The 23317-nt window shown below is 40.4% G+C and overlaps 6 protein-coding genes across 9 annotated transcripts; 2 read left to right on the top strand and 4 right to left on the bottom strand.

Annotated features, from left to right (window-relative positions):
• Positions 1-234: 234 nt before the first annotated feature.
• On the bottom strand, positions 235-3378 carry LOC136243276 (Golgi SNAP receptor complex member 1-like). The gene is made up of 8 exons (XM_066034800.1): positions 3219-3378; positions 3063-3162; positions 2942-3008; positions 2732-2878; positions 2560-2681; positions 2476-2505; positions 2340-2422; positions 235-430 (listed from the first exon to the last, which is right to left on the bottom strand). Exons 1-8 carry the CDS (start codon positions 3250-3252, stop codon positions 306-308), a joined length of 708 nt encoding a protein of 235 aa, XP_065890872.1. The 5' UTR covers positions 3253-3378; the 3' UTR covers positions 235-305.
• LOC136243279 (synaptosomal-associated protein 29-like) lies at positions 3331-4103 on the top strand. Its single transcript, XM_066034804.1, has 2 exons — positions 3331-3500; positions 3553-4103. Exons 1-2 carry the CDS (start codon positions 3420-3422, stop codon positions 4039-4041), a joined length of 570 nt encoding a protein of 189 aa, XP_065890876.1. The 5' UTR covers positions 3331-3419; the 3' UTR covers positions 4042-4103.
• Positions 4000-15537, bottom strand: LOC136243274 (pescadillo homolog). Of its 2 annotated transcripts, XM_066034798.1 has the most exons (14): positions 15101-15537; positions 14099-14836; positions 13970-14049; positions 13656-13919; positions 13509-13602; positions 6446-6523; positions 6307-6396; positions 6074-6190; positions 5683-5868; positions 5248-5381; positions 4850-4975; positions 4724-4800; positions 4220-4473; positions 4000-4165 (listed from the first exon to the last, which is right to left on the bottom strand). In XM_066034798.1, the coding sequence occupies exons 2-14, from the start codon at positions 14117-14119 to the stop codon at positions 4082-4084; spliced, it is 1605 nt and encodes a 534-aa protein (XP_065890870.1). In that variant the 5' UTR covers positions 14120-14836; positions 15101-15537; the 3' UTR covers positions 4000-4081. The 2 variants fall into 2 exon arrangements, with proteins under 2 accessions (XP_065890870.1, XP_065890869.1); XM_066034797.1 differs by having other exon boundaries at positions 14099-15537.
• On the top strand, positions 14109-21036 carry LOC136243273 (replication protein A 70 kDa DNA-binding subunit-like). The gene is made up of 16 exons (XM_066034796.1): positions 14109-14222; positions 14267-14320; positions 14372-14421; positions 14465-14605; positions 17390-17556; positions 17812-18028; positions 18355-18426; positions 18544-18715; positions 18771-18875; positions 19098-19259; positions 19307-19378; positions 19598-19805; positions 20167-20297; positions 20368-20586; positions 20642-20734; positions 20799-21036. Exons 1-16 carry the CDS (start codon positions 14193-14195, stop codon positions 20901-20903), a joined length of 1998 nt encoding a protein of 665 aa, XP_065890868.1. The 5' UTR covers positions 14109-14192; the 3' UTR covers positions 20904-21036.
• LOC136243277 (RPA-interacting protein B-like) lies at positions 20872-22627 on the bottom strand. Of its 3 annotated transcripts, none has more exons than XM_066034802.1 (6): positions 22486-22627; positions 22237-22441; positions 22083-22188; positions 21969-22032; positions 21101-21238; positions 20872-21044 (listed from the first exon to the last, which is right to left on the bottom strand). In XM_066034802.1, the coding sequence occupies exons 1-6, from the start codon at positions 22564-22566 to the stop codon at positions 21015-21017; spliced, it is 624 nt and encodes a 207-aa protein (XP_065890874.1). In that variant the 5' UTR covers positions 22567-22627; the 3' UTR covers positions 20872-21014. The 3 variants fall into 3 exon arrangements, with proteins under 3 accessions (XP_065890874.1, XP_065890873.1, XP_065890875.1); XM_066034801.1 differs by having other exon boundaries at positions 21101-21311; positions 22078-22188; XM_066034803.1 differs by lacking the exon at positions 20872-21044 and having other exon boundaries at positions 21174-21522; positions 22078-22188.
• A 34-nt stretch (positions 22628-22661) lies between these two features.
• On the bottom strand, positions 22662-23290 carry LOC136243281 (uncharacterized). The gene is made up of 2 exons (XM_066034806.1): positions 23129-23290; positions 22662-23043 (listed from the first exon to the last, which is right to left on the bottom strand). Exons 1-2 carry the CDS (start codon positions 23205-23207, stop codon positions 22781-22783), a joined length of 342 nt encoding a protein of 113 aa, XP_065890878.1. The 5' UTR covers positions 23208-23290; the 3' UTR covers positions 22662-22780.
• Positions 23291-23317: the final 27 nt, after the last annotated feature.

The raw sequence follows: 23317 nt of genomic DNA on the forward strand, positions 1-23317 counted from the left end.
TTCTCTACCTATCAATAAAGTATACCAACTACAAGCTGGTAACTTCTAGGTTTGGTGCTGTTGGCAAGGTAAGAATTCCACTGTCCCATTTTGAGACAGGATGCATTATAATTATTGCTACTGTATCAATCAAACTGTAACTGTTTCCACCATCATTTTACAGGCTTTCCAACATGCTTTAAGGCTACACTAATAATATTTCTCCTTCATCATCTGGTTGTTAAACAAATCATATCCAATAGGATTGCACGATTTTGTAATGATTTGAAAAATTGCATACATTGTACATAGTAGCATTAAAATATTTAACGGAATGCCAGTAGCAGTAAAATGATGACACAGACAGATATAACACCCCCCAGTATTAGTGAGTCCCTTCTCTTCCGCAAGTTGATCTTCTGTACCAACGTGTTGATAAGTGGAAATCGATCTGTAACAATACAATAACACATTTCATTGGCACACTTGCAACTCTGTGTAATGTTGTGTACCTTATGATGTAGAGGCACTGAGGTATATGCAGTAGAACTTTTTAAAGGACACTCCGTGTTAAAATACATTCAAATTTACAAAGGACAGTTATTGAGGATTCTATGGGTCACTCTACCAATATAATTTTACCTTCAAAAAGGGACAACCTCCTTATACACGCAGTCATGCTGCACCAGTAATTTCATCTAAATCAGCTGGTCCCATGTGTTCAAATGTCCTTGAGGCTTTACTATGGCTAAACAATTTACAAACATATTCTTAAACAATGCATGAAGGATTTCAGAACATAAATCATTGAGCTTGTAACATTTTAGAAGACACAAAAAACCACAACATGGTACAATCTGTCAGGTAAAGGCTTTCTTCTAGTTACTCAACCCATAGCACTGCAGAAATTTGACACTATAGCTAATTGATATTATTCCAACAAAGACATAATACTTTACTGTATATTTTAATGGGAACTGGTTGTGTGAGTATTGACACATAGTAGCCCCACTTTAACAAGTGGGTTCTACACAACCTGGTTAATAAGGCCACCTCATTATCAAGACCACAAGTTGTAGTCCCAGAGATAGCCATACTAATAAGGCAACACTGCAATATCATTTTGCCAATAAAAGTATTGTACAGCTAACTGAAGTGAAGTAATTCAGACATATCAAAAGGATGTCTTACCATACCACAAAGTTTCATTTGACATTAACTGTACGTACAGAATACACAGCTTCAAGCATTAATACCACTACTATGCTATAGGACTAGATTTAGTTTTAAAATGCAACTGACTTGCTGGTCATGAAAAAATTGTAACCATACAGTATTTTCTTCAGATGATCCTGTCTCTGACATGAGATACAACCGATCTTCAACCTCCTACACTCAGTTGCCAAAAATGACCAACTGCCAAAGGTTTTCTATACCAAAAACTTTTGCATATTTATGTTTTCCATTTCCAAAATTTACTGCCACACAACACACAATAACACCTATCATGTCACATACACACGATACATCGGTGACAGGCAGCTAGCTACATTACATACTACAAATTAAAGCACATATTTCTAAAAGTGTGGCAGTGAATGATGGTGTTCCTACAAAAATGTGAGCATGCACATGTGCGTATATGTAAGTGAGCATTAGGTATTGCATTAAAGAAGGCAGTTGTGACAATATATGTAACACAAGGACTGCAAGCACCGTTTATGTATGCGTGCACTACTGATAATACCCTAAGGTGGCATTTTTCTTCGTGTCATTCTGAAAGTACACTTACAAAAGCACTAGCACTAGGGTAAAACCATGAAAGACTGTCCTCTTTCTGTATACATTTCAGGAAAGCATCCTTATCAATTAGATACCAAACAACTGCTCCTAATTCCCTGGCTAATATTAATAAACTGAATCCTAATTCATTACACACTAAGGCATCCTATCAATGTGGAGACACAGCCAGAAAGCAGTCCAGATGGCAACTCAACATGCACAGCCACCTCATATGGCTTTGTAATCTAACATAACCTGACAGGATATCATTGCTGTCCTGTAAGGTTAGTATGGACTGGGGCAGACACAAAATGTTAGACTGGACATTACAAGATTTCTGATGACACTTTTCAAACTCATTGGTGGTTATGTAAAGCCTCTCTGTATGCTAATATTTGTCTTATAGGATAGTCTTCAGACATGATGTTAAACAAAAGTACCCTAGGATCAATACTAGACATTTTACTGCAAGAAATGCATGAGAAATGCATTCTATTATGGAACCATCAAAGCCATATCAAGTCTCCTCAGTTCAAAACAGCCTGAAAAGTTTGATTTATGGAATTGTCTTTACTCACTTGTTACTCCACTCATGGTGGATGTTGCTGATACGAATACTCCTCTCTGAGTGGACAAGTTCTCCCTGGTTGCTATGGCAATGCTACGGGAATATATAATATAAATCTAGTCAAATCACCATGGTAACCACATTACCTGATAGCATCATCAGTCAGCTGGTCAGTACTGGGTAATAGTATATATTGTTACCATGATAACATAACAGCTGGAAAATCTTACTTTCTCAGGTGTTCGTGTTCTTTGAGATATAGATCTGTTCTTCTGCTGACTCCATCTCCGTGATTAGACCGCTTTATGGTGCCCAAAAGCTCTTCTCTTTGCCTCATAGCAATAATATTATTCTAAAAACAAACAAAACTGTAATTTGTACTGTGAAAGAAAGTGTCTCTACCTTTGTACGACCAAATTCTTTACTGTAGTCCTGCAATATTTCATTGTGTCGCTTCATTGTGTGGTGTAAAGTGGTGCTGGGGTGTCCATTAGCTCCGACACTTGTGGAGGACACCAACTCGTTCATTGCATCATTAACTTTATGTAGCTACACATTAAATATGTCCCAGTAACCCTTACACACACACCAGACTATAGCTACACCATATACCTCGTGTAACAGTTGTTCAACTTCTAATGATATGGTGTCCACAAGGTGACCACTCCCTACATCTTCCCTGGCAAGAAAATTTACTTGAAGTTACAAGGTAGTTAGTGATACCGTATCTTACTGTGAAAGTTCTCGTTGGCCGTAGTTAGTTCCCAGTTTACTGAACGAGACTAACTTCTGGTCTATCTCGCTTTCTAACTTTCTCGACTGCCTTCGAAGTTCTACAGGACGATGACGGGTTAAAACACACACTTGTATGTATAGTGTGATACCTCACCTTCCCAGTGTGATGGAGGCATTGTGTTTGACATCGTAGACGTTGTGAGAACTATATATACTGCAGGGAATACGTTGAAGTTAGGCTTGACTTTAAATAATGCACACTAAACCAGCACGTGACAATGACGTAAACATAACATTCTATTTTCCCCATTCCAATTAGTAGAAAATCACTAGAAATCGAGGTAGAACTGTAGAAATGGCAAGTGGCAGTGACCAGTACGAGTACATGAGTACACAGCGAGAAATGGAAGATATCAGTCGCCAATGCGCAAGACTGGTAAGGTACAAGAACATTTAGCACCAAAATTGACCTTCTCTTGGGCTGGCAGGTTAACGAGTCGCTGGAGACAGCTACAGAGACCAGTAGAGAACTACACAGACAACAAGAGTCACTAGACAGGAGTAACCGGTTATTAGACAGAATGGACGATGACTTGACGCAAAGCAAACGCTCCATGAGAGTAATTAACTCCCCATTTGGGGGTTTAAGAAACTATTTTGCACGTGACAACAAGAAGGGCAAACAAAAGGGTGCCAATCCACCGTCCAGTAAAAGCACTCGCAGTGATGAGAGATATCACCAGTCAAGTAGCAGTGGTAGTTCTTTGTCTCAGTACCCAAGTACAGGGAACGAGGTGGTGGATGATAACTTGGATGAAGTAGCTCGTGGATTGGCTGACATGAAGAGGGTGGGGCTGGAGATAGGACACCAGCTGGACCACTCCATGGTAACAATTGATGGACTGCATTCTAAAGTCACTGACAGGGATGACAAATTGATTCACCTCAACAAGAAAATTGGCAAGAAAATTAGATAAATTATGTGTTGCATGTGAATTTATTTATTACAATTTACTGCTACGGTTGTAGCAATAATTTCTGTCTCTTTAGTTTTTCCTTTGCTTCATCAAAAGTTGCTCGTTTCCTCTTTAATTTACGTACCTGTGTGGACCAGATTTTATGATATTACATGGGAGGTCAGAATACACATGCTACCTCTGATGCCTTCTTTTTCTGAGCACGCACGATTCGTTCATAAAGTTGCCTTCTCTTTCTAGGCAGCATGGATGCTGCTAGTTTCTTTTCCTCTTTATCCATCGATGGTGGTTCTTCTGTGACATCATCATCAGGATTAATGTCATCTTCCTCAACTGGTTCAGCCAGTTTAACAAGTTGTTCTCTCTCAGGAGGGACATAATCTCCAACTTTCTCCTCCACAAATGGTGAAAGATGAGGTGGAAGAGCAACTCCTAAATAACAATAATGCATTTAGAAAAGTTGGGTAGTAGTTTGTGATAAATACTCCAGTAGAAGCATGCTGTGGGCCAAAGGGAAACTTTTACTGGTTAACTGCTGCTGGCAAATGTATCAACATCAGTCTATGCTATCCCAAGGAGAAATTACTTAAAAAGAAAAGAGACATTTTCATGCAAGATTCTTGCAAGAAAATTACTTGCAGGCATCATTTCTCCCTGGGATTTTTTATCATGATGATCTCACCTGGGGCATAGTCACCCACTGGTAGCAGGCTTCTCTGGTTGATACTGTCAAACACCCATTGTGGTTGTATGTAGTCACTATGGTAAACAGGCATGTGAGTGACATGTGACTGTGTCACCAGTTTACCGGGAGAGAACAACATGACGCTGTAGTGGTCGGTCCACCACCTGATGTGTGATACCATCATCGTCTTCATTGTAACTAGCACCAGGGGCATCACATGAGTCCCAGGAAACACACCCGCCAAAACTCCTAAAGTCACAAGAGAACTCTCACACTAGTCTGTGTACATTAAATACCATATAACAAGAAATTTTGACAAAAGAAAAAGTTGACGAATTGATAGCATCCATAAGCACTGTTAAAAGTATGTGTTCAGAATTTCTTGATTTTTGTCAAAATTTAATATGCTAAAGCAGACAAGTGTGGATTAGTCAAATAACAAAATTTCCTGTTGTATGGTAAATGACATCACATGGGGCATCTAGTTTCCACAACTGTTGTATACAACAGTTAACACTCACCTAATAATAAACACTAATGCTTCTCTTGGCACTTCCCTGGAAAGGAAGAATTTCAACTGAGAGAAGAGCTGTTTGAACTCCTTCATTTCCGTCTCTTCTTGCTCCACTTGTCGTTGTTTCTCTTCCTCCTCATCCTAGTGATGTAATTTCAACATACATGAAAGTAACTAAAGTACACTCAGTGAGCACAATGCATCATAAGTTTAACTTTCATTAATTTTGCTCTTTCAAAAATACATAGTCAAGTCTAGCAGTTGGACATGCATTAAGTGGAATTTTTTTAAAGACAGGACTACACTGAATAATTTAATTTTGCTCTGAAAGGTGATTGCAAACTACTAAAAAAACTATTGGGACTATCTATATTTAAGGGGTGTCCTTTATAAGCGGTTCCACTGTGTCATGAACCCTTGATGTGATCCTGTCACCACTTACGGTCAACTCCAGAGGTAGCTCTGCTTCTTCCTCAAGCCCCTCCCCTTCCTCCATGTGTACCATCTTAGCTAGACTGTGTCCCAGGCATGCCAGCAGCCCCTCCCCTTCATCAGCTGTAGGATCATAACTACCTCCTGGTTTCCCTAGTAATGGGGCAGGCACCGGTGACATCATCACCCCAGGGATCTAAACCAAGTAAAGTGTAGCATGAACAACACTTAGTTAAACATTTCAAAGAATTTTCATCAGGCCTATACTTCAAATTTAAGGCCACAGAAACAACATGTCCTTTGGAATTTCAGTATTTTGTATGATAATATCATAAACATTCTTTATTTTCAGGTCAACTTCTTATGTTTAATAAGTTTAACAATATGTCAATCAGTCATACCAGTGGTGGGTAGCGTAGGTTGATGGAGTTATATAGCTGGTAGTTAATAAAACCCAACAGAGCAGCATACACCTCCAAGAATGTCAGCATTACCCTCAAATCAACATCTGATGGAACCTGTGGGATTACCATGGCGAGTGTAGGTGAACACTTGACACATCAAAAAACATGTGAGCTCACATGCATGTGCATAAACACTGCGTGTACGTGTTACACATGTTCAACATGCTCACCTCATGACAGAACTGATACGGGGTTACCCAGGTAACAGTTTCTCCATGTATTTCAATTTGGTAGTAAATTCCCTTCACTGACAAGAACACCTACTGATCACCAGATACAACATCATGGGATGACCTCATAATCACACACCTTCCTAAGAGCCCTAGCCTCAATCACATAGTGAAGGAACTCCACACTCAACCTCCGACACTGTTGAGCAACCCGGGCCTGTAATAATGCGATCAGGTAATTAATTAAACATAACAGTTTTAGGTGTAGTCATTTACAAAGGCTGTGATATCTAGATACCAACATGTTAGCCGTTGCAGGTCTAGAATTTTGCAAACAAGATGAATCAACCAATCATCTGTACAAACTATTGAAACTTGAAAAAACAACTCAGCTCACAAATATTTTCTACGAAACATTTTAGAATGCTAATGTCACAATAAGGGTGATTTACGCGAGACTAATTTTAAATAATATGCAGTAAAATGTAGTGAAACGAGAGATGAATGATGGTGTTACAGCATAGCTTGGTGGGAAAATGCCTATTTTGGCATGTTATAACAATGATTTTATTCAATGTCAAAGTAGGGATTTCCCCACTGAGACTGACCTATGCTGTAATACCATCATTCATCTCTTGTTTCACAACTTTTTATTGCATAGATCTCTACTTCATTTTAAAATTTTTAATGTACTAGCTTGTTTGGTTTTTTTTTTGTTATAGCATACAGCTATACACATGTGACTGTTCTATTAGGGTGACTGCTATATTAACGTATCTCTAGTCAGCCTTTCACCTACCAGGGATGTGTGTCACTATTTCATATTTTCACTGACTGAGTGTGCTAGCTAATGAATACAGCTACACCAATAATAACGAGGTGTGTCATCGTGATCAAGTAAATAGATTGTTAAGAGGTGTGGTCTTGGTGGTGTTCGATTGTTATTAATCAACCAAGATCACGTTATTGGTGTGGTCTTGAACTTATCGTGAAGCTACAAGTATCTACCAAGCGTAAGCATTAAATAAGTTTGTATGTAGTACCAGCCACTTGTCTTAACTGTATAGCAGTAGTAAAATGTATTAAAAACCTGTTTACCATGAGTAACTTTTTACTTGTGGCATACATTTTAGCCTAGAATGAGCTGTTTTTCCCTCAGTTTACTGTTGGGTATAGCCTAAAACCTGACAGTTTATGGCTTGTAGTCATCAACACATAACTTAATTAACATGCGAAATAACTTATGTCTAGCCTCCCCCACATCATCACACTACACAGCACAGTGGCAGATTTAATCAAAACTGATTAATCAGCTAGTAGCCAATATCAGCCCAATAGGGATTATTGAACTGATTATCAGTGCAACACTAATAGGGAAAATTAATGCCTCAATATGGTTTCATTGCATGAGGAAGGACGAAGACCAACCTGATTGAAGATAAAAGGAAACACAAGGTGCAGAGGGTACACAATCATCGGAACCCCAAAAGGCACATGCCACTGGTGAGCAGAGTTGGGATAGTTACTTCAGAAAAGTAACTAGTTACTTTTATCCCATGTAACTTAGTTACGACTACAGTTACTTTTTTTATAGGTAACTAAATATATAGTTACTAGTTACTTTCACAAACAAGTTATGCTTGTTTGTTAACTTTTGTAACATGATTATTTTGCTCAGAGCAAGGGAAGAAGAGACCTATACATAATAATTATAATGTACACTTTCTGAAAATAATGATTCTGTAGCCATTTCAGCTCAGTTCCAACTGTTACGTCTGTTACACAAGCTGAATGATGAAGCACAGTACACAGAAAATGTCTACTTATTGTGGCTGTAGCACAAAAATTGAAGTGCTCTTACTTTTAAAGCATAATACAACTTATACTTTTCAGACAGTTGTAACTAGTTACAGAGCATGTATATAGTTACATTTCGGAAGGCTCCGTTTCCATATCAATATGTAGTGAGCATAATTACACACTATTACAGCAATTCAAAGTGTTCAGGTGACAAAATAATTAAAATGAAGTCACTTCCGGGATCCGGAGTATATAAGCTGCCACGTGATCAATCAATCCGCCTTTTTATATTGCTGTGACAGCACTTCGACTGTGTCTCCGTGCTCAAGTTAAAGTCACGCCATGACTGATCCAACGGAGAAGGAGAATACAACCAAAACACTACTGCAGGATCTGCTACAGAAGGTGTCATCGCTTCAACAGGAAGTTTCCGACCTGAAGAAGAACGACAACACACGGTCTCGCAAGAGGCCTCGTGATGGCGATGGTCTAGAGAGCCAACTAATCAATATAATGACCACAATCTTGATGAGGGGAGCGATAGCAACCCAGAACCGGAGATACGACACTGGCACAACAGGAAGCTTCTCGCTTTCTGAAGAGGGGGAAGCCTTCTTTGAGACCATCTTCTCCGAAAGGATGGAGTATGCAACTCGGAAGGCAAAGGTGGCCAAATACGGCCTACCAGACTCTAGATGTACCAAATGTCCACAGTTAGATCTGGTGGTAGAGGGTATACTCTCCCCAGAGGCCCTCATGCAGGACAAAGTGGCTTATAGGTCACAAGAAATGTGGCTGGAAGCAGCTGGTCCTTTGGCAGCCATCCTAGAAGGAGCCAGCGAAGGCAACCTAACTCTTCCTGAGGCTATCCCTATGATACAAGCCTCCCTGGTGCTGATGGGGGATGCCTCACTACACCAGTCTACCCTTCGGTGACAAACTCTCCTGCAGCACTTCAATTCCCAACTGAAGAAACTCATGAATGAACAGGACTTCAAGAACAGTCAGCCCTACCTGTGTGGGGAAAACTTTGGTCAGAAAGCCAAAGAGAAGCTTGAGTCAGCTGCAGCCCTAAGGAAGGTGGTGTACCCACAGACATCCAAGGGAAAGACGGGTTTTCAAGGAGGCCACTCCTGCAAACCACACCGGGGCTATGGGAGCGGCCGGCCGGACGGCTGGCCAAACAACTCAGGCCCTGGAAAATACAAGAAGAGGAACCACCAAGGAACAGCACCAGCAGAGGAAAAGAAATGACTAGAAACTATAAACAGTGTGTTAACACCTTGTACATAAAAGTTGTGAACCCTACCCCTTTGTTAACACCACAGACTTCACTAACATACCACATAAAGGTGTTGATAGACCAGATGGATTTGCAAATAAGCAGTCCCAACCTGGCAGGAAGACTGGCTCACTATGAGCCAAATTGGACACATATAACACAAGACTGATGGGTCTTAAGTGCAATAGCAGGGTACAAACTATAGCTTACCCAAATGCCACACCAAGTAAGGCGCCAAGTCAAGAGATTTCATGCTCACAAGAAGAGCATGTAAAAATCTCTCAGGAGATCAAGGAGCTCCAGGCCAAAGCAGCCATAGTAGAAGCTCCTCCCACCCAAATCAGCTTTGTCTCCCAAATCTTGGTGGAGAAGAAAGGGGGGGGAGGGGAGGGGAGGGGGGACAGAGGCCAGTGATAAACCTCAAGGGCCTCAACAACTTTGTGAAGATATAGCACTTCAAAATGGAAGGCCTCCATATTCTCCCAGGTTAGATTCAGAGGATGGACTGGATAGTGAAATTTAACCCGATAGATGCATACCTTCAGGTACCAATTCACAAGGAACATCAATGTCTGCTCCAGTTCCAGTGGGAACACAAGATCTACCAATTTGTGTGTCTCCCATTCGGGTTGACATCAGCACCCCGAGTATTCACAAAGATTATGAAACCAGTGGTGGGGATGCTTCAGCAAATGGGAATTTGTCTGATTATATATCTGGACGACATCTTAATTATGCACCATTCTAGGGAGGAGCTGACACTGCTCATTCCCTTAGTATGTCAGTTTTTCCAGGCCCTGGGACTGATAGCCAACCTGGAGAAATCTCAACTCACCCCCAAACAGGAGATAGAGTTCCTGGGATTCCTTGTGAACTCAGCCTACTTCCACTTAGCCTTCCCACCAGAGAAGATGAGGAAGATCCAGCAAGATGCTTGAACCCTCATACAACGCCAATCTGTCTCAATAAGAGACCTGGCCAGGTTAGTGGGGAAGGCATCAGCCTTGGCAAGGGCCATTTGGTAAGCCCCCTTGTATTACAGGGCCCTACAAACTATGATAAATTCTGTGAACGGGGAAGACCACTCCCTGGTGAACAGAGTATCCAGGTTCAATATCAACCTCCAGCTCACTACACAAGCCATGAGGGACTTGCATTGGTGGATAGCCCTGGACAGAGGCTCCCTGGTGGTCTCAACCCTGTTACCTCGAACCCCAGACTTGATAATCGAGTCCGATGCTTCCAACATAGGTTGGGGAGCTCGTCAAGGGGAGATTCGGACAGGGGGCCAGTGGTCAAGGACAGAGTCCTCAAACCATATCAACCATCTAGAGCTGCTAGCAGCTTTCTTGGCAGTCCAATGTTTCACGAAGGAGAAGTCCAACATTACTATACAACTGAAGTTGGACAGTGTCCTACATAAACAGGATGGGTGGGACACATTCCCAACTTCTCTGCAATCTGTCGATCGCCATATGGGACTGGAGTCTGCAGCGGGGCATATACCTAATTGTGGAACATCTGCCGGGAAGCAGAATGTAGCAGCATACAAGGAGTCCAGAACAGTGAGAGATAGGTGCGACTGGATGTTGAACCCCAACATCTTCAACAGAATTCAGTCCCAGATGGGACCTAGAGGAGCAGCATCATCTAAAGCTACTTGTTCAGGGGTTACAATCTCAGAGATCTTACAGGCTGCAGATTTGTCATCTGAGAGCACCTTCCAAAGGTTCTACCATCGCCCATCTGATGACAAGGATCAGTCCACATATGGGAGAGCTGTTTTGTCATCAGTGGGGGCTTCAAACTTACACATTGATATGGAAACAGAGCCTTTCGAAATGTAATTTCTGAATGGCTCAGGGCATGTAATGCCTGTATGCTATTAGGAATTACATGAGGAAGGTGAAGTTGAAATATCAATGTCTCCCCATATTGTGCCCTCCCTATAGTTATGTAATAAACTACATCATTTTCTTGCAGATTGTAACACAAGAGTATGGATCAGCCATTTTTCTTCATTCACTAGTTACTACAAAGAGCCGGATTGATTGAACACGTGGCAGCTTATATACTCTGGATCCTGGAAGTGACTTCATTTTAATTATTTTTGCCACGTGAACACTTAGAATCACTGTAATAGTGTGTAATTATGCTCATTACATATTGATATTTCAACTTACCTTCCTCATGTCAGGCATTACATGCCCTGAGCCATTTGGAAATTATATTACTACAGTGGAACCTCAGTTATCCGAACCCCTTGGGACCAGGGGTGGTCCATAAGTCTGAAAAGTCCATATCTCTGAAACTGTGTATAAATTAGCATAAAGAACATTTTTTTAAAAATATTAGTACTGTCAACTACTCTAATAGAACAGTCACTACTCTAATAGAGCAGTCATTTCCATAGTTCAGTTAACCGAGAATCTGGTTAAGTGGGGTCTGGATAACTGAGGTCCCACTGTAGTTATTTTTACAATAACTAGTTATGTAACTTAGTTACAAATTACAAAGTAACTAGTTGCCCCCAACTCTGCTGGTGAGTTTGTTATTGCGGCGTAAAATGGTGGCCATGCACTCAGGCCTTAAATTAACGTGCAGTCAACGGACAAAATCCGCACAACTAGCACAATGTCTGCACATAATTAGTTTTGGGCAGACACACATGTCCTTCCAAAACCAATAGTGGTACCATAAAAGCTGATGTGCACATGTTTGTTTGTAGTGCTAACAATAACTGTCACTTGGTTGCTAGGAGATACTACATTTTCCCAACCCAAGGATTTACCAATGCCACCTCCCCTTTGTGTAATGCTATGACCAGCAGCTGTTATGACCACAGCCTGGTGATATGTTGCAGCTATGTGGTTGTGTTTAACCTCAAAACTTTCAATGGAAACTTCCTATTCGAATTCCAGCAGTCTATACAAAGTGCTCCTATAGCTCATGTCTGTACAATTTGACGCTATGTCTGTACATTTGTGGATATGTAAGGACATTTGTCCTCAGCACCTTAAAAATTAAATTAAGGCCTGTGCACTACTTCACTTGGACTCCAGCCTTGCAACTGTGGGCTGGCAGACAAAAATTTGAGTTTAGGTGATTTTAAAAAAAATTCTATATCCGGCTGTCTGAAAGTGTTTTCTTGTTTTTAATGCTGTACTTGATGTTAGATGGACTTTTGTCATGTAAGATGTCTCTAGGATGATTTTTAAAGGCGGAATTTCAGGTGGCACACATCACTTTTGGGGGAACAGTACAGTACTACCATACTGTTTTGATACTACAAACACAAGTTATATGTGACAGCCAATATTTCATGTGGACAACACTTTGCACAAAACATTATTATTCATCCATGACACCCATCAATGTTATAGCAATGGAGAATATAGAAGTAAAAATGTTCCAAAAACTAAATGTTAAATATTATAGCTAAGGAATATAAAATGAAGAGTCTAGGGATAAAAAATTGAGATTTTAGAAGTTTTGAGAGATGGCAAATTTTAGTATAATTATAATCACAATGCTTTAAACTGTGAAATAGTACATATAGTTCTAATCTGGATAGGGCAGCTAGTCATGACAGTATTGGGGAACCAGCCACTATGTTAAAGTTGTTCTATATATATACACAAGCACCTGGTCCAGAAACAATTAACAGTTGCTGTAAACAAAAATCTGTGTGAAGTAAAAGTCACAAATTTTAATGCTGTTTGCAAAATTAAATTCCTCGCAATACAAAACTGCTTTAAGTTAATGAAGGATTCAATAGCTACAGTGGATGTTGTTAGCTAAGTGCAATTCTATACATACTGCTGAAATGTAATGGTATAATGCTAGGGTTCTTTGCTATGGAAAATAGTCAACACAGCAATAACATACCCACTGAGCATGTTAGACTGCTACTGAACTACTGTAAGTTTAAAACCACAGAAAATCATTTAGATCTGCCACAGTACAGAGAAAGTCACTTGGATCTTGCAAATTTTGTACAAGCAAAATAATGGCTAAAATTTGACCAGTATGTTGAATGAAGTGATAGGTAGCTAGCACTTGTTTTTTATTAACCGACCATGTGAGACTAGTTGCCTTTAACATTATTTGTACTACTCACGTTAAACTGTCCTTGTTGTGGGAGGTGGGCAAATAGGAAGATGATGGGTAGAGCATCATCCAGTTCCCTCAGAGCATCCACAAAACTAGGATATCTTTTCAGCAAAAATATACTAAGAGTGCCTACAGACTTGTACAATAACCACACCTCTCTTTGATCACATGATCCAGAGTATATACGGGCTTGTTCTCAACCAATTTATCAGCCGAGTGAATCTCTCCCTTGTGGATGGCTCGCTTCAGCTTCTTTACAAACACTTTAAACTCTCGGAATTTCTCCAACAATGGCTCGTGTGATAAGAAAAGAATATCCTTAGCAAAGTAATATGTCCGGTGTGCTGTACTGCCATGGTTGACTTTCTTCTTGTGTCGTGGTTCAACCGGGTAGACCCCCTTGAGTATACACAACCGCCTGTAGGAGATATCATCATGTGACAAACACGTGTAGCTACACGTGCTTACCTGAAGTCAGCGAGAGATAATTGCAGTTTCTTCAAAGCACGATTACGAGGAATGTAGTTAACCGCTGCACCACTTTGTCCCTATAAACTCACTGTATCACACAATATTTCTCAAACCAAACATTCTCACTTTTTTAGTACGCTTCCCCATGTGTCTCGAAAGTAGTGATTATGGGTTCTGTTTAATTTACACGTGATTCAAGCGGGCGCCAGTGGCGGGAAAGATGTCCAGGTTGTCGACTAACGCTATCAAGGTGGGGTGTAGTGTGAAATGTGCCTTACTCACTGATTATTACAGAATATATTGGAGGGAAACGGACCGCCTCCAACCAAACCGCTTCTTCAAGTACTGGTCAGTATGCGATAAACACGTCTGCCAAATGGCCATTGTGTTCTTTTTTAGAGTACGCGGAAGATTCCAGCACAGTCATCCACTTCAGTAGACCGCTGGAGGTCAGTTACAAACCATTTAGAAGAAGTGACATGTCTGGTACAGGTTACAGGTGTCCGATGGAGAATGCTATCAGCCTTGTATGGTGGCCACACAGCTGAATGGTAAGATTGCCAGTGGAGAAATTGACCAGTATGCGATTATCTGTCTGGACAAGTACGTGTGTAATGTCATCCAGGGAAGAAAGTAAGTTATGTTGTACATAGTATGTGTATATAGTGTATGTGCAGTGTTTGTAGTAACAAAGAAGTAACATTCAGTCTGCTTGCAAAATAAAAGCTTGACCTTAATATTATTACAACTTCCAAGGATCAAAGGTGAACTTGACTCAGTGATTTTGTACAGGCTATTTTGAAAGCTGGACACTCCCCTACTTAGCCTAGTCAGCTACCACACAGTCCACTTTAGTTGTCACTTCTGCAATTGCAAACAACAAAATTAATGCAAAATGTTGGCTCTAAAAAAACAACAGAACAATTACACAAATATCAGCAAAATCTTGAATGTCACAAATACTGCTTATATATAACCCACACTATCAACATCCGGACCACAAAGTAACAATTGTTATATACAATGTGATAGGTAAAGTGTGCAGCGCTCTACGTATGGTACACATCAGTAAACAGTACAATAGGGGTTTGATCTTAATTTCTGCAAAACTAAGAGCAGTCCACTTACTACTGATGTGCACCATGTAAATGTTTTTGTACACATGGTTGAGCAGGATTAATACCACCATCCACCAGCAGTGCCCACGTGGTTTATCACACAATTTCTAGTATTCCATCTGTTGTTATTCTTATCTCTCTTGTCGTGAATTCCACCCTATAATATATAGAGGTGCACCGATAATTGGATCGGCTATTGTTTATCGGATATATCGGCCTTGTTTTTGCATATCAGTATCGGATCAGTAACATGTGTAAATAAGTAACAAATACAGATATACATAAACATCTATTTATAGGCACTCATGCTCTAGTAATATCCTTGCAGTGCCTGTTTATGTAATGTTGACTATTGATTTAAGTCCCACACTGTCACTTTACAACAGAATTTAGAGTAAAAATTGTAAGAAAAAAGTCTGTTACCATATTGGATCGGCTTTGTTTGATAATATTATTTTGTATCGTTTATCGGAATATCAGCTAAATGTCGTATTGATGCACCTCTAAATAATAGTTAGATGTCAAGAACCAGGGTTCTACGGGATTTAGAAAACTCGAAGGCCCTGGGCTGTAGCGCCCTCGCTGCGCTCGGGCGCTACTAAGGGCCTGAGGGTTTTCTAAATCCCGTAGAACCCAGTGGTTCTTGACGTCTAACTTATTTAGACTACAACTCGTTATTGTACCTTGAGTTGACAGCTGCTTGTAAATGGGAAATGTATGGCTAATTACTAGAAACAAGCCCTCTACACTTCCCTACATGGCGGGACCTCAGCGTTGCTACCCGTTTAAACGCCCATGCGTTGCCAATGTTACAGGCGCGTGCTATGTATCGAAGTACTGGACTCAGCGACTGGACTACAACTCATTGTTGCTGTTGTTGTGCCCCGACAGCTGCTTGTAAGCAAGTAATGTAGTGTTGATTAGTACAAACAAGCCCATTACACCTCCCTCTAATACAGTACGGCTGTTACTAGCCATTTAAACGCCCATGCGTTGCCAATGTTACAGGCGCATAATTATCGTGTTTCGTATCGCCTCAGAGCGTGGTCTCTATTGGACATGACCGTGGCTCTACGAGATTTAGAGACCACGTTTTCAGCCAATCAAATTTCAGTATCAAACTTGTTGTAGTCTAATAATATAATGAGTGAAGATGCAGCTAAAGGATCAGCAGTTACTCCTTCACAGCCATGTATGGTTAGTTTACACTTTTCAGCGGCTGATCCCACTTTGAAATGCTGTATATGTAGGTACCACTGTCCTAGATTTGTCAGGTAATGGATAGCATGCAGCCTATACCAAAATTCATTAGTGAGGCTATCAAATCCATTCTCATAATCTACCCAGTATCTATTAAATGTCAACACTTCCATCTTGTCTCCTCTGAATAGCCAGCCAGTTTCCTTCATTAGTGTTGACATCACAGTATGCTTTGGCTACCAATTCATTATCTCCACAAAAATCTGTGATATGTATGTACACATGACCTGGCTGATATTGTAGAATGTTAATGAATACCCCTTAAGCTCACAGCAGTGAATGGATCAGAAACTACAGTGTAATCAAATTGCAATGTGTATGAAAGAGTCGACTAGAATTTACATTAATAGTGACTTCATAGCTATCAAACTTTATTAGAGCATCTACATGACTGCTGTATTAGAGTATTTTAATCTCACCATATAAGCCTAAGCTTCCCAGTCTATAGTTCAGAAGAACAGTTTTCGTTGACAACAAGCAGCACTCACTAGCAAACTCAACTCCAAGCACGATGTCACAAACAGACACACACTCTTGTGTATACTGAAAGGTTGACTATATATGTAGAGTATTGTTCTATCCAAACCAATTTTTAAGCAAATTACAGATCCACAATGGATTAAAGTATACAAACTAGATGAAAAACAATTGGGAATTTTAAAAGGGAATAAGGATCACTAAAAAGCCATGTATCAAGAAGGGATCATTGGGATGGTAATGTAAACCACAAATCCCTATTTTGACTGCTCAAAAAATATATGCCATTCTTGTTTTGCAGCTTTTATCAGTGACCCTATCCCCTTTTGAAACTTTCATATATATATATTTGTAAAGTAAATTATATTTGTTTACTAGGCATACTGTAAACATGTGCAAAATTACAGTTACTACTGTTAAACATTGCTACCTCACATCACCTCATTAATGGCAGGTTTGGTCCTATTTGATAACGTCTCACTTGCCTGTTTCTTGGCCATACTGTCATTATTATAACTCTGTACTGATTATGATGTAAGGTTACATGTTGCTATGGTTACAGGATAATCATCATCATCCAGATGTCCTTGGTAGAGGCAGGTAGTATGGTGGGTGGAGTCATTGGATCACCTGTAAGTCTGGACATGAAGAAGGTGGACTCAGCCACTCCCCCTACTGACAGCAAGCCCTTGATGGGAGGTGGGGCTGGAGCCTTTGGATCATCATCAGGTATGCATATCAGTTGAATACTGATTGAGAGTTTGATTCTACAAGTCATAGGGTCCCATTGGTCATAAATTGATATAATTGTCATGTAGCAATCTCTTTATGCATGTGTAAGATGGTGAATCATGACAGTATTGTGTCTTAAAATGAATGCTCAATTTTTTCAGTCAACTAGTTGAGATTGCTAGCAGTCTTAGCAGTATAATTATGAAACACTGTTGTTACTGTGGTCATGTCTGGTCATGTCTTTTCATATAGCAAAGCCTTCTGAGCCACCCAAGCCATTCCAGGCAGGTGGAGGATTTAATTCCAGTTCGAGTAGCGGTGGAGGAGGCTTCAAGCCTGGTCCCCCAAGTGGTGGCTACAATTCTACCACTGGTGGTGGCAGTGGTGGATTCTACTCAGCCCCTTCTCAAGGGGGCTGGGGGGCCAGACCAGCCAATACATACAATGGTGGTGGTGGTGCCACTAACAGGTGAGTCACATGATTGGGAAAGTACTCTAGATGGTGCTACAAACTTAGTATATATATGGTGCAAGAATGATTGTTCTATTAGAGTATTTGTAAAATAGAGTATTTGTAAAATAATTTTTCCTGCATTGATACAGTTACCCAAATACAAGGTAGTTCCCAGAGGTTAATACATTATTGCTTCTGACCATCTCATCTCCCTTACAATCAGCTGAAACACTTGAGAACCTTATAAATTAGTGTTAAGCACCTTGGGGTGGTTCAAGGTTTTCTATTTATTGTATACAAATAGACAGCTTGTTGATGATGTCATTGTTGTGATGTCACAGGCCAGTCCAGTCAGCTATTAGTCCTAACAGAGAACCTCATCCCATCAGTAGTCTGAATCCTTATCAGAGCAAGTGAGTTCTGGCATGCACTTGTATGGTTGGAAAGTTACATAAATATACAAAGCTTAGGCTGTGAATTTAGTAAAAGGCAAAGCTTATCTGTGTGCCATATAAGGATCTTTTGATCAGGTGGACCATACGTGTGCGTGCAGTGGCCAAGCCTCAGGTACGTAACTATAGTAACTCGAGAGGAGAAGGAAGATTGATGAGTGTAGAATTCGTGGACAAGTCTGGTGAAATACGTGCCACAGCTTTTAATGAGGCAGCTGATAGACTTGCACCAATCATTGAAGCCAACAAAGTAAGTAGTAGGCCATAATGCTGATGGTGTCGTTACCATGACAACATAATAACAGGTGTACTTTGTGTCCCGGGGCAGAATAAAACCAGCAAACAAGCAGTATTCATCAGTGAAGAACGACTATGAGCTGTTTCTTCAAGAAGAGACCATTATTGAAGAAGTAGGCTGAGTGTTCAGTAGAAGTAGAGCCTACCGTGTAAAATCTTGTCTTACTTGCTGAAGTATTATACCCCCTCACTTAATAAGAACACAGTCTCAACACTCCCAAAGCATCCAGAATAAGAATTTCATTGTAGTACAAACAGTAATCAAAGGCACTTTCAGTTGTACTTGTCCCTGTACCCTTCCCTCATGCTGTTAAGTCACTGTCTGATTTCTACAGGATACCAGCAGTGCCACTGCAGACCTACCGGGTATACAGTTCAACTTTGTTCCCATTGACCAGCTGGCTGCATTGCCAAAGGACAATCTTGTTGATGTGATTGGTGTGTGTAAGAGTGCTAATGATGTCACCAGTGTTACCACAAGAACAACCAATAAGAAGGTGGAGATTGTTGTCATCTATTTTCTCTTTTGAGTGTTTGAATATAGTTGTCCAAACGTGATATCGAGCTTGTGGATATGACTGGTACTTCAGTCTCTTTGACTCTTTGGGGAATGGAGGTAATATGTGATGCACACACACACACACAACACACAACACACACAATTGTTATTTGCACAGCATATGTTGTGACAAAAAAATAACACACACACACACACACACACACACACACACACAATTGTTATTGGCACAGCATATGTTGTGACAAAAAAAATAATTTCTGTATTCACAATGCTCTACTACATATACACAAAATGGTCACATATTTTCTATTGCAGGCAGAAACATTTGATGGCTCATCCAACCCAATAATGGCCATTAAAGGAGCTCGCCTGTCAGACTTTGGCGGCTGTTCCATGTCAGTGCTGAACTCCAGTACAGTACAGATCAACCCTGACACTCCTGAAGCCTTCAAGTTACGTGGATGGTTTGATAATGATGGGAAGATGGCTAACACTGTGTCCATATCTGGCCAGCGAATGTCTGGTGAGTTAACAATATTTATAGCTTAATGTGTTTACATAGGAAATACATACAGTGAAAATTATTGAAGACCAAAAAAAAATGTGGTTTCAATAAAGAGGTGGTCCAGTCAATGAAGTAACCCTAGACTATATATAGATACACATTATGGTGACCTTTCTATGTGACCTCATCTCTGATCTTTCATATTAGGCAAAAATTTCATGTTTTATTTTTAATTTGAATCCTGCAACCATGTATGTGCAATAACTACTTCTACAACCACTAAACAAACTGTCAAAAAACCCATCAAGTGATTCCGAGTTGTGTGCTGACTGTGCTCCAGGAGTTAGTTTAGCTTGTCATGTCACATTTTGTGGTGTAGGAGGTGCACAGAACACATGGTTGTCACTGTCACAAATTCGTGACCTCAACCTTGGCCATGGTGACAAGCCAGACTACTTCAGCACTAAAGGATTCATCTCTTTCTTCAAAAAAGATAACTGTCTCTATCAGGTAAGCAGAATGGTCTTACCAGCACTGTACATACCATTTGCTATTTCAAGTTATTATGTCCATTATTTAGGCCTGTCCAAAGCCAGACTGTAACAAGAAGGTTACTGAGGGTAACATGGGCTTCCATTGTGAGAAATGTAACCAGACATCACAAGACTTCAAGTGGCGCTTGATGTTACAAGTGTGCATAGCAGACTGGTCTGGTAATCTTTGGTTCACTTGTTTCCAAGATCAAGCTGAAGCAATATTGAAGAGAAAGGCTGTAGAGATTGGCGCAATGAAGGAGAGGGTAATGGTACAATTTATAAGGAAATGGCATTAATTGTTACAATTCATTTTTATAGCAAGATCAGGCAGCAGAATTTGATCAGATATTTTCTGATGCAACTTTCGGAGAGTTCTCGTTTCGCATGAGAGCCAAAATGGAGATGTACAATGTAAGTGATGGGGTTGTAGTATGTGATGGGTTGTGTATAAATCACCTATGATGTCATCTTACAGGATGAACAGAGGCTGAAGGTGATGTGTGTAGAAGCATCACCACTGGATCATGCCCAGAATGCTAAACGACTAATTCAAGAAGTCAAGGACATTTTATCTAGATAATCCACCATGCACTTAAAAAAAAACACATTTCATTAAAATTATCCTGTATCTTTACATCCACTTTTTGTCATGTTGCTGTTGTTCTTTGGTTACCACATGTATTTGTTCCAATTAGATCACTATGTACATGGAACCACATACCTGTAGTGCATGACATTGACTACACCACTGCCAGTATGCATGACACAATGGCTCACCTCACAAGATAAAACAATGTTGGTCATGCCAAACTGTTCTTGGATGCTGAAGGTGTGGGGAGCAGGGCATACTTCTGAATGATATGAGCAGCTCTCCATTAGCTGCTGTTGTAGCATTGACAATGTCACTCCATCATGCTGTTTGGGTAGATAGCTGATTTTATAGGCTGAAATAGTTAAACCTTTACTTGGCCTACCAATTGGAGACTGGCTATTGGTAAAAAAAATTGTCAAATTGCTGTTTTGTCATGTCACTACATTAATAAAAGACAATTTGCCAAAATGTCTGTAAGGAGAGATTTACTGTCTCGAATCAATTTTATTCTATATGGTTGTCTTACTGGACATGCTAGAAACAACAAACAGGTTCAATCTTGATTCACTCAGTTAACAATGGTGAGGTGATTAATCATTTTTAGTTGCTAGGCAAAACAAAAAAGGTGTAGCTAAATGAGACATGGTATAGTATACTATGAACTGGATCACATTATGCAATAGTCCATTCAGTAACATGTTTCAGCAGTGAACAATACAGCAAACAGAAATCAGCAGTTAGCATCAGCTGCAGGATGCCATATGGCAGCTAACTAATACATAATCTATACATGCCATCTGATTAGTGAAGCAATGAGATAATTTGTTTAGCCAGCAGATGGTGATTAACACCCCAACTCAGTGATTACAGCTGCTGACAGTCACCTGTTCACCTATTAGGAGTTCATTAGGGGAACAATACTGCAAATATCCAGCCTAATTTTATTAATGTTTAAAGTGATAAGAGTGACCAATCTGCCTTACACACTTATTGAAGATACTTGTAAATAGTTCATGGCTTTATGGAATGGTGCCTAATGGTACAAATACTCACCTCAGTATCAATACGTAGTCCACACTTACAGAAGATGATGTGGTGATTCTGCAGTAATGATGACCTGTGGACACACTCACATAGCATCACATGATCACACTGGTCACACCTAACTGTTGACATATGGGGCACCAAACTGATTGGCTGCTTTCTATGGCTGCACTTGCCACTTGCTCAGAAAACTTCAAATCGTCCAAATACTGTGCCAACAAACTTTGTTCTGTGTACAAGTTCATACAACATGGAATTCTCCATTAATACACTCCACCTTCAGCAATCAACTCTTCTGTTAACTCATCCACTTCTTGTAGAGGCAGCTCTTCACCAGTGAGACTACATCGTGCTACTTCCATGGCATCTGTCACTGCAGCACTAGCCATTTGTTTGGTGTCCTGTTCTGAGGGCAGGTGTTCCATTTGTCGTAGCCTCTCATATTGTTTGGCTCGATTATCACGTAGTCTTTGCTGACATTGCTGTATAAGGGTGTACACAGTAGCATTATCCAATTAATGCCCACTTCTCTATATCTTTGCTTCCAAGTTGTGACATTTCCAGGACTGCCCAGTTTATACAGCGCTTTTCTCCCATCCTCAGCCATCTAGTAACCCAAATACTTCACTTCCAACACCTTTACACCAGGACTCTTCGCTTACTACCACTGACACGTTACTACGATTTACCGTTATAATATAATTTAGAAATAACAATTCACATCAAAAAAAGCAAGCAAAAATACGATTACAGTAGAAATGACATCTGCTTATAACACTAGCTATTAACAGTCCACAAGGCCGCGGAAAGAGTGCGTTAATTTATGTTTTTGCTTCTTGCTTCTTATCCACGTGGCCCAATCCTTCTGTTTTAGGCTTGGGAGCATTCATAGTTGCCTGTACTCCAACAGAATCGGCTCCATATTGTGACTGGCCTGCTAGTTCGCTTTTGCCATATTGGAGGTTTTCTTTAACTTTGGGGACATTCTGTTGTGCTTCGATGTTCATCGCACCAGCTCCATAGCTGTGGGCAGAGGTAGCCTTTGCGATACCCATGTTCGCACCAGACTGCCCACCCTGCTCAACTAAAACAGAAGACACACACAAGACGATTACGTCGGGAATCTTCATAAAACACTACGCTAGGATCACTGTCACAAACTAACTCACCATTATGCTGGATATTCTGACTACCAGCACTGTAATCGGCTCCCTTGCCAGCAGTTGTTCCTATCTTTCCGATCGGCATCTTGCAGAACTTTCGGGGTTTGATAGGTGTGCCGCTCTAAATGCTCCCCGAAAATAGGCTGACTGGGACAGCTCCTATTGGCTGTCACTTAGCAACGAGTATTATGTCCA

Source organism: Dysidea avara, chromosome 13 (genome assembly GCF_963678975.1).
Source record: "Dysidea avara chromosome 13, odDysAvar1.4, whole genome shotgun sequence".
Lineage (NCBI taxonomy): Eukaryota > Metazoa > Porifera > Demospongiae > Dictyoceratida > Dysideidae > Dysidea > Dysidea avara.